The sequence below is a fragment of the Rhinoraja longicauda genome, chromosome 44, assembly GCF_053455715.1.
Source record: "Rhinoraja longicauda isolate Sanriku21f chromosome 44, sRhiLon1.1, whole genome shotgun sequence".
In the NCBI taxonomy this organism is placed as follows: domain Eukaryota; kingdom Metazoa; phylum Chordata; class Chondrichthyes; order Rajiformes; family Arhynchobatidae; genus Rhinoraja; species Rhinoraja longicauda.
This window is the reverse complement of record NC_135996.1, coordinates 5,989,926-6,000,495: the sequence shown is the minus strand read 5'-3', so window position 1 is coordinate 6,000,495 and position 10,570 is coordinate 5,989,926. Positions and strand designations below refer to the sequence as shown.

Here is a 10,570-nt window from a genome sequence, read left to right as displayed (position 1 = left end):
CCTGCCAGGCCACGTGGTCCCAGCCGCCGTCAGATGGGGGCGGGACTGCCGTGACGTTGACGCAAGTGAACGGTCGCCTTTTTGATCCCGCCCCCCTCCCGAGGCGCCGCCTGCCCGTCAACGACGGTCACGTGGTGCTGAGAGGGACGGCTTCTGCTGCTCCGGTTGGTTAAGCCGCCTGCCAGTCAACAAGTGGACGGGACCTTATGAGGGGGCGGAGCCTACCGGGTCCCCTTCACGTGGGTGCAAGGGGCGGGGCGTCGGGACGTGCGTCTGCTGCTGCTGCTCCGGTTGGTCAGTCAACGAGTGGGCGGGACCTTCTGGAACCCTGCCGGAGGGGCGGGGCCGACCGGGTACCCGTCACGTGTTACGAGGGGAGGCGGGACCGACATCTGCCGCTGCTCCGGTTGGGCCAAGCCGCCCGCCAGTCAACGAGTGGACGGGACCTTCTGAAGGTGCCCGCACCGTGGTGCAAGGGGAGGGGGGGGGGGAGGTGGTACGGACGCCTGCCGCTGCTCCGGTTGGTCGAGCCGCTCGCCAGTCAGTCGATATCACGTGGTGCCAGTGCTCGCCCATTCGCCGACGGTGCTGGGGTGGGCGGGAGCACCTGACGCACCACGTGACACCAACTGCCTGGTTGCTCACGTGGTACAGGAGAGGGAGCAGCTTCTGTTCCAACATGGCTGATCTATTTCTCCCTGCCTCCTAACCCGATTCTCCTGCCTTCTCCCCATAACCCATACTGATCAACTATCTATCTATCTGTCTCTCTATATCTCTATTTATCTGGCTATATACCTATCTGCCTTAAATATAATCCACTGACTTGGCCTCCACAGTCTTCTGCGGCATTGAATCCCACAGATTCACCACCCTCTGGCTAAAGAAATTCCTCTTTGTGTCTTGCGGTCATCACTTCCGAAGTAGTTCCACCAGGCACTGTACTGGAAGTACCCTACACCCACGAGGGGCAATTTGTTTTACAATTACCACCAAGCCAATTAACCGACAAACCCGCACGTCTTTTTGGAGTGTGGGAGGAAACCGAAGATCTCGGAGAAAACCCACGGGGAGAACGTGCAAAACTCCGTACGGACAGCGCCCGGAGTCGGGATCGAACCCGGATCTCCAGCGCTGCATTCACTGTAAGGCAGCAACTCGATATCATAACCGCCGCGCCCAACTCTACCTCATCTCCTTCCTAAAGGAACGTCCTTTAATTCTGAGGCCTGTGCCCTCTGGTCCTAGTCTCCCACTGGTGGAAACATCCTCTCCACATCCACTCTACTCTATCCAGGCCTTTCATTATTCAGTAAGTTTCAATGAGGTTTCCCCCCCCCCCCCCATCCTTCTAAACTCCAGCGAGTACAGGCGAATACAGAGATTCAGTCTGAAGAAGGGTCTCGACCTGAAACGTCACCCATTCCTTCCCTCCAGAGCTGCTGCCCGACCCACTGAGTTACTACAGCATTTTGTGTCTATAGAGATTCAAATATCGGCCGTTCCTTGTGTCTCCTGCATTAAAAGATGGATGGTCTTGGTTTATCTGCTCAAGCTTCATAATTCCCTGAAACATGGGAAACAAGGAACTGCAGGCGCTGGTTGAGAAAAAAAACACACAAAGTGCTGGAGTAACTCAGCGGCTCAGGCAGCATCTCTGGCGGATATTGTGTGCAGGAAGGAAATGAAGATGCTGATTTATACCGAAGGTAGACACAGAAAGCCGGAGTAATTCGGTGGGACAGGCAGCATCTCTGGAGAGAAGGAATGGGTGATGTTTCGGGTCGAGACCCTTCTTCAGACCTTGTAGACAATAGGTACAGGAGGAGGACATACGGCCCTTCGAGCCAGCACGGCCATTCAATGTGATCATGGCTAATCATTCTCAATCAGTACCCCGTTCCTGCCTTCTCCAAATACCCCCTGACTCCCCTATCCTTAAGAGCTCTCTCTTGAATGTATTCAGAGAATTGGCCTCCACTGCCTTCTGAGGCAGAGAATTCCACAGATTTACAACTCTGAGTGAAAAGTTTTTCCTCGTCTCAGTTCTAAATGGCCTACCCCTTATTCTTAAACTGTGCCCCCTGGTTCTGGACTCCCCCAACATTGGGAACATGTTTGTAGCTACAAACCCTCTAGCTTTCTAGACAAGACGAGATGACAGCTACTTAACTCGTTAGATGACTATTGGATAGGTACTGTGAATCCTATTTTTGATTATAGGTGAGGGAGCTTGATGTCAGTGAAGATTGGTGGAATTCTTAACAAAAAATCAAATGGTGGGGGGGGGAGGGAAGTCGAGCTGAAAATATAAAGAGTAGCGTGGATTTTAAATGGGCAGATTATGCTCGATTCCTTTTGAGAAAATGATACCTGATACTATTGCAATCTATATTGTATTTGGATTTCTTACTATTCTTCAATTAGTTGCCTGTAGTAGACTAATCACTTAAGGTTGTATATATGCAAGTTGATCTGAAGAAGGGTCTCGACCCAAAACGTCACCCATTCCATCTCTCCCGAGATGCTGCTTGTCCCGCTGAGTTGCTCCAGCTTTTTCTGTCGGAAAATAACTGCAGATGCTGGTACAAATCGAAGGTATCACAAAATGCTGGAGTAACTCAGCTGGTCAGGCAGCATCTAGGAGAGGGGAATGGGTGACGTTTCGGGTCAAGACCTTTCTTCAGACATCCATGCCCTCCTAGATGCTGCCCGACCTGCTGAGTTACTCCAGCATTTTGTGATACCACCAGCTTTTTCTGTCTGTGTCTTTGGAGGATATTGCTGGGTAACGGATTGAAGAAGGGACCCCAACCTGAAACACCACCTTATCCACGTTCTTCAGAGATGCCCCGTGACCCCGCTGAGTTACACCAGCATTTTCTGTCTACCCCTACACACTAGGGGGGGCATTTTTACAGACCGACCATTAACCGTCAAACAACCCCCCCCCACTGTACATCTCTGGCGATGTGGGAGGAAACCAGAGCGCCCAGAGAACGTGCAAACTCCACACACAAGACAGCACCTGAGGTCCGGATCAAACCCAGGTCTCCGGCGCTGTGAGGCAGCAGCTCTACCCGCTGCGCCATTGTTGGCCTTCATGACAAGAGGAGTGGAGTATAGAAGCAAAGAGGTCCTTCTGCAGTTGTACAGGGCTCCAGTGAGACCACACCCGGAGTACTGTGCGCAGTTCTGGTCTCCAAATTTGAGGAAGGACCTTCTTGCTATTGAGGGAGTGCAGCGTAGGTTCATCAGGTTAATTCCCGGAATGGCGGGACTGTCGTATATGTTGAAAGACTGGAGGGACTGGGTTTGTATACACTGGAATTTAGAAGGACGAGAGTGGATCTTATTGAAACATAAGATCATTAAGGTATTGGGCATGCTAGAGGCAGGAAACATGTTCCCGATGTTGGGGGAGTCCAGAACCAGGGGCCACTGTTTAAGAATAAGGGGTAGGCCATTTAGAACGGGGATGAGGAAAAACTTTTTCAGTCAGAGTTGTAAATCTGTGGAATTCTCTGCCCCAGAAGGCAGTGGAGGCCAATTGTCTGGATGCTTTCAAAAGAAAGTTAGATATTCTTAATATAAGAAAATAACTGCAGATGCTGGTACAAATCGAAGGTATTTATTCACAAAATGCTGGAATAACTCAGCAGGTCAGGCAGATATTCTTAATGATAGCAGAGTCAAGGGATATGGGGAGAGGGCAGGAACGGGGTACTGATTGTGGATGATCAGCCATGATCACAGTGAATGGCGGTGCTGGCTCGAAGGGCCGAATGGCCTCCTCCTGCACCTATTGTCTATTGCCCTTAAGGTCGCTTGTGTGAATCAGACACAGCTGATGGTAAAATTGTCTTTCTGTCGTTCCCTATTTTATTCTTTCTTTAAGGGCAAAGAAAGTGTGACCCTGTTTACAACGTTGGCAGCTTCTGTCTCCAAGATGTCGGCTTTGTGGTGGTCCCTCGCGCTTCTTCCTCTCTGGACTCTCCTTCCAGTGACAGGTAAAGAGGCAGCATTTCGTTGCAGGAAGGCCGCGGGGAGCTTTGGAGAGGGTGCGGAGTAAATTTAGTTTGGCCGAGTTGAGTTCTGTTTATTGTCACGTGTACCGAGGTACAGTGAAAAGCTTTTGTTGCGTGCTAACCAGTCAGCGGAGAGACAATACACGATTACAATCGACCCGTTTACAGTGTACAGATACGTGATAAGGGAGTAACGTTTGGTGCAAAGTAAAGCCAGCAAAGTCCGATCAAGGATAGTCCGAGGATCACCAATGAGGTAGATAGTAGTTCATCACTGCTCTCCGGTTGTGGTAGGACGGTTCAGTCGCCTGATAACAGCCGGGAAGAAACTGTCCCTGATTCTGGAGGTGTGCGTTTTCACACTCCTACAGCCTTTGCCCAATGGGAGAGGGGAGAAGAGGGAGTGGCCGGGGGGTGTGACTGGTCCTTGATGATGCTGCTGGCCTTGCCGAGGCAGCGCGAGGTGTAAATGGAGTCGACGGGAGGGAGGTTGGTTTGTGAGATGGTCTGGGCTGCGTCCATTCAATTCCCTGAGTGGCCGGGGTGCGACTCGTCCTTGTATTCGGACAGGAGTCTGAAGAAGGGTCTCGGACCTGAAAAAGTCGCCCCTTTCCTTCTCTCCAGAGATGCTGCCCGTCCCGCTGAGTTACTCCAGCGTCTCGTGTCTATCTCTATCTCCACGTGTGAGGAGAGAGCACCCTTGAACCGTTAAATCGCGGAAGGTTTTCCATCAGCCGCGACCCGGATCCAATCGCTCGGCGCGGGGGTAGCTGAGAATCCCCCCGATGCAAGAGCTTGATCGCCCCGAAGCGGAGGGCCCAAACGGCGCCGGCTACGGGAGTCAAGATCGTCCCGTCAACGGAAGGCTCGAGGCCCCCGACAAAGGACAAAGAAGGGAGAGATGAGATTGAACTTTTTCCCGCCTTCCATCACAGCGAGGAAAGCGGAGGAGTCACTGTGGTGGATTTTCATGTTAAAATGTATCGTGTGTGTTCTGTTGGAAAATAACTGCAGGTGCTGGTACAAATCGAAGGCTTCACAAAATGCTGGAGTAACTCAGCGGGTCAGGCAGCATCTCTGGAGAGAAGGAATGGGAGAAGAAGGGTCTCGAGCCGAAACGTCACCCATTCCTTCTCTCCTGAGATGCTGCCTGATCCGCTGAGTTACTCCAGCATTTTGTGATATGTTGTGTGTTCTGTTGCTTTTTATTGGTCTGACTGTATGGCAAAACAAATTCCTCGTGTGTTGCAAAACATACCAATGGCATGTTGGCCTTTATGACAAGAGGAGTTGCATATAGGAGCAAAGAGGTCCTTCTGCAGTTGTACAGGGCCCTAGTGAGACCGCACCTGGAGTACTGTGTGCAGTTTTGGTCTCCAAATTTGAGGAAAGATATTCTTCCTATTGAGGGAGTGCAGCCGAGGTTCACCAGGTTAATCCCCGGAATGGCGGGACTGTTACATTTTGAAAGACTGGAGCAACTGGGCTTGTATACACTGGAATTTAGAAGGATGAGAGGGGATCTTATTGAAACATATAAGGTTATTAAGGGATTGGACACGTTAGAGGCAGGAAACATGTTCCCAATGTTGGGGGAGTCCAGAGCCAGGGGCCACACAGTTTAAGAATAAGGGGTAGGCCATTTAGAACGGAGATGAGGAAAAACCTTTTCAGTCAGAGAGTTGTGAATCTGTGGAACTCTGCCTCAGAAGGCAGTGGAGGCCAATTCTCTGAATGCATTCAAGAGAGAGTTAGATAGAGCTCTTAATGATAGCGGAGTCAGGGGGTATGGGGAGAAGGCAGGAACGGGGTACTGATTGTGGATGATCAGCCGTGATCACGGTGAATGGCGGTGCTGGCTCAAAGGGTCGAGTGGCCTCCTCCTGCACCTATTGTCTATACTTGGCTAATAGAGCATGATTATGATCAAAATGCTGGAGTAACTCAGCAGGTCAGGCAGCACCTCAGGAAAGGAGGAATGGGTGATGTTTCGGGTCGAGACCCTTCTTCAGACTGCCGAAACGTCACCCATTCCTTCTCTCCTGAGATGCTGCCTGACCCGCTGAGTTACTCCAGCATTTTGTGAAATAAATACCTTCGATTTGTACCAGCATTTTGGGCAGCATGGTGGCGCAGCGGTAGAGTTGCTGCCTTACAGGGAATGCAGTGCCGGAGACCCGAGAAAAACCCTAGCAGGGTTACAATGAATACCTTGCAATGGATGCAGCGCCAGAGACCCAGGTTTGATCCCGACTACAGGCGCCGTCTGTACGGAGTTTGTACGTTCTCCCCGTGACCTGCGTGGGTTTTCTCCGAGATCTTCGGTTGCCTCCCACACTCCAAAGACGTGCAGGTTTGCAGGTTAATTGACTGTGTAAATGTAAAAATTGTCCCCAGTGTGTGTGTAGGATAGTGTTAGTGTGCGGGGATCGTTGGGCGGCGCGGACACGGTGGGCCGAAGGGCCTGTTTCCGCGCTGTATCTCTAAAAAAATGCATCTGCAGTTATTTTCTTGCGTGATTATGATCAGAGTGGGCGCCGATGGGTTTTTTTCTCCCTCTCGCTTCTGCAGCCGGGAAGCCGTGCGCGGCGCAGAGCTTTGGCTGGACCTCGGTGGTCTGCATCTGCAACGCCACCTACTGCGACACCGTGGAGCCGGTGGTGGTGCCCGCCAAGGGGCGCTACCTCCTGTACGAGACCAGCAGGGCCGGGAAACGCCTGGAACGCACGAATGGGCAGGTCCAGCCCAGCTCCAAAGGCGGAGGTACAGTCTGCTGCCCTCCACGTTACCACGCAACGCGACGCCGCAGAACGTTATTTACCCCGGGAGGGAAATTAGAAACATAGGAAACAGGTGCAGGAGGAGGCCATTCGGCCCTTAGAGCCAGCACCTCCATTCATTGTGATCACGGCTGATCATTCTCAATCAGCCTTCTCCCCATATCCATTGATTCCGCTAGCCCCTAGAGCTCTACATAACATAACATAACATAACAACACTTTATTGTCACTCGGCTTTATTTACACCGAACGAAATTTCAGCAGTCACACAAAACACAGCAAAAAAGAAAAGAACACAGGACACCCGACCCCAACACAAACATCCATCACAGTGACTCCAAACACCCCCTCACTGTGATGGAGGCAACAAAACTTCCCCTCTCTTCCCCCGGCACCCACGGACAGGCAGCTCGACCCCTACCGAGGCAAACGACACGCACGCCCCAGCAAGGGGATGGAAGGCCCCGCGGCCGAGCCGCCCTGGGCACCGAAACGTCCCGCGGCCGAGCCGCACCGGGCCCTGAAACGTCCCGCGGCCGAGCCGCACCGGGCACTGAAACGTCCCGCGGCCGAGCCGCACCGGCACCGAAACGTCCCGCAGCCGAGCCGCACCGGGCACCGAAACGTCCCGCGGCCAAGCCGCACCGGGCACCGAAACGTCCCGCGGCCGAGTCGCACCGGGCACTGAAACGTCCCGCGGCCGAGCCGCACCGGGCGATGTTAAGTCCAGCGGCCGAGCCGCACCGGGCACTAAAACGTCCCGCGGCCGAGCCGCGCTGGCGATGTTAAGTCCAGCGGCCAAGCCGCGCCGGGCACCGAAACGTCCGCGCGGCCGAGCCGCGCTGGCGAAGTTAAGTCCAGCGGCCGAGCCGCAGCCGGGCACTGAAACGTCCCGCGGCCGAGCCGCGCTGGGCGATGTTAAGTCCCGCAGCCGAGCGGGATGGAAGGCCCCGCGGGCGAGCTGCGCCCCGGGGAAGAGACCTAGTAAAAGAAAGATTTCCCCCGCCCCACCCCACCCCACACCCCACCCCCCCCCCCCACCACACATACACAGCCAAAAACAGAAACAAAAACCATCCCAACACCGACACAAACAAAAAAAAAAGAAAAAAAGACAAACAGACTGCCAGAGAAACACAGCCGTTAGGCGCAGCCAACTCCTTCCCATGAGGAATGAGAGGAATAACTCGTTTAAATTCATCCAGTGAATTCATTGCGATCATGGCTGATCATCCACAATCAGTAACCCATGCCCTGCCTTCTCCCCGTATCCCTTGATTCCACTAGCCCCTAGAGCTCTATCTAACTCTCTTTTAAATCAGACCAGTGAATCAGCCTCCACTGCCCTCTGTGGCAGAGAATTCCACAAATTCACAACAAATTCTCTGGGTGAAAAAAGTTTCGTATAGTCAATAGACAATAGGTGCAGGAGGGAGGCCATACGACCTTTCGAGCCGCCACCCGCCATTCATCGTGATCACGGCTGATCATCGACAATCAGTACCCCGTTCCTGCCTTCTCCCCCTACCCCCTGAGTCCGCTATCAATAGATAATAGGTGCAGGAGGAGGCCATTCGGCCCTTCGAGCCAGCACCGCCATTCAATGTGATCATGGCTGATCATTCTCATTCAGTAACCCCGTTCCTGCCTTCTCCCATACCCCCCTGACTCCGCTATCCTTAAGAGCTCTATCTAGCTCTCTTTTAAATCCATCCAGTGAATCGGCCTCCACTGCCCTGTGTGGCAGAGAATTCCACACATTCACAACAAATTCTCTGATGAAAAAGTTTCTTCTCACCTCAGTTTTAAATGGCTTCCCCTTTATTCTTAGACTGTGTGTGTGGCCCCTGGTTCTGGACTCCCCCCGACATTGGGAACATTTTTCCTGCATCTAGCTTGTCCAGTCTTTATAATTTTTATGCGTCTCTATAAGATCCCCCTCTAATCCTTCTAAACTCCAGCGAATACAAGCCCAGTCTTTCCAATCTTTCCTCATATGATCTGCCAACCGTCAATAGACAAGAGGTGCAGGAGGAGGCCATTCGGCCCTTCGAGCCAGCACCGCCATTCAATGTGATCATGGTTGATCATTCTTAATCAGTACCCCGTTCCTGCCTTCTCCCCGTACCCCCTGACTCCGCTATCCTTAAGAGCTCTATCCAGCTCTCTCTTGTCATTAAACACAACAAGATACATGAAATTAAAGTGATGAGTGGAAAGGATTGGGGATGTGTAAAGATTGTGGGGGGGGGGGGGGGGGGGGGGGGGGGGGGGGGGGTGGGGGGGAGTGAGTCAGTCTACCCCACGACAGAAGGGGGAGGAGTTGTACGGTTTGACAGCCACAGGGAAGAAGGATCTCCTGTGGCGTTCTGTGCTGCATCTCGGTGGGACCAGTCTGCTGCTGAAGGTGCTCCCCAGGTTGACCGGTGTGTCACGGAGATGGTGAGCTGTATTGTCCAGGATGCCCCGCAGTTCCAGGAGCGTCCTCTCCAGAGAACATGGATAGATGGCCTTTTAGGTAGACACAAAAATGCTGGAGTGATTCGGCGGGTCAGGCAGCCTCTCTGGAGAGAAGGAACGGGCGACGCTTCGGGTCAACTCAAGACGTCTGAGGAAGGGTCTCGCCCCCGAAACGTCGCCCGTTCCTTCTCTCCCGAGGTGCTGAATTACTCCAGCATTTTGTGTAAATCTCCCTGCTCTCCCTCAAGTTAGGAGGAGGGGGAGTTCAACGAGATCTGGGTGTCCTAGTGCACCAGTCAATGAAAGGAAGCATGCAGGTACAGCAGGCAGTGAAGAAAGCCAATGGAATGTTGGCCTTCATAACAAGAGGAGTTGAGTACAGGAGCAAAGAGGTCCTTCTACAGTTGTACCGGGCCCTGGTGAGACCGCACCTCGAGTACTGTGTGCAGTTTTGGTCTCCAAATTTGAGGAAGGATATTCTTGCTATGGAGGGCGTGCAGCATAGGTTCACTTGGTTAATTCCCGGAATGGCGGGGACTGTCGTATGTTGAAACGGCTGGAGCGATTGGGCTTGTATACACTGGAATTTAGAAGGATGAGGGGGGATCTTATTGAAACATATAAGATAATTAGGGGATTGGACACATTAGAGGCAGGAAACATGTTCCCAATGTTGGGGGAGTCCAGAACAAGGGGCCACAGTTTAAGAATAAGGGGTAGGCCATTTAGAACGGAGATGAGGAAGAACTTTTTCAGTCAGAGAGTGGTGAAGGTGTGGAATTCTCTGCCTCAGAAGGCAGTGGAGGCCAGTTCGTTGGATGCTTTCAAGAGAGAGCTGGATAGAGCTCTTAAGGATAGCGGAGTGAGGGGGTATGGGGAGAAGGCAGGAACGGGGTACTGATTGAGAGTGATCAGCCATGATCGCATTGAATGGCGGTGCTGGCTCAAAGAGCTGAATGGCCTACTCCTGCACCTATTGTCTATTGTCTATTGTCCCCCCTAGACTTGCAGCTGACTCTGGATGTGAGGAAGAAATACCAGTGGATAAAGGGCTTTGGAGGGGCCATGACGGATGCTGCTGCCATCAACATCCTCTCGCTCTCTCCCCCGGCGCAAAGAAACCTCCCTGAAATCCTACTTCTCTGAGGAAGGTAGGCACTTGTACCTCGTGGTGCTGCATGGCTGTATGTGCAGGGACCTTGTAGTCCAGAGAGGTGCCTCCAGTTTCCCACAGGTCTCTCCCTTTCCACCCCTCCTGCTCCCCTCCCTTCCTTCCACCATCCCCTCTCTCACCCCTCCCTT

General features: G+C 52.8%; 1 protein-coding gene across 1 annotated transcript; it reads left to right on the top strand.

Annotated features, from left to right (window-relative positions):
* Positions 1–647: 647 nt before the first annotated feature.
* Positions 648–10,520, top strand: gba1 (glucosylceramidase beta 1). Its single transcript, XM_078431957.1, has 4 exons — positions 648–1,312; positions 3,899–4,010; positions 6,600–6,791; positions 10,272–10,520. The coding sequence occupies exons 2-4, from the start codon at positions 3,950–3,952 to the stop codon at positions 10,412–10,414; spliced, it is 396 nt and encodes a 131-aa protein (XP_078288083.1). The 5' UTR covers positions 648–1,312; positions 3,899–3,949; the 3' UTR covers positions 10,415–10,520.
* Positions 10,521–10,570: the final 50 nt, after the last annotated feature.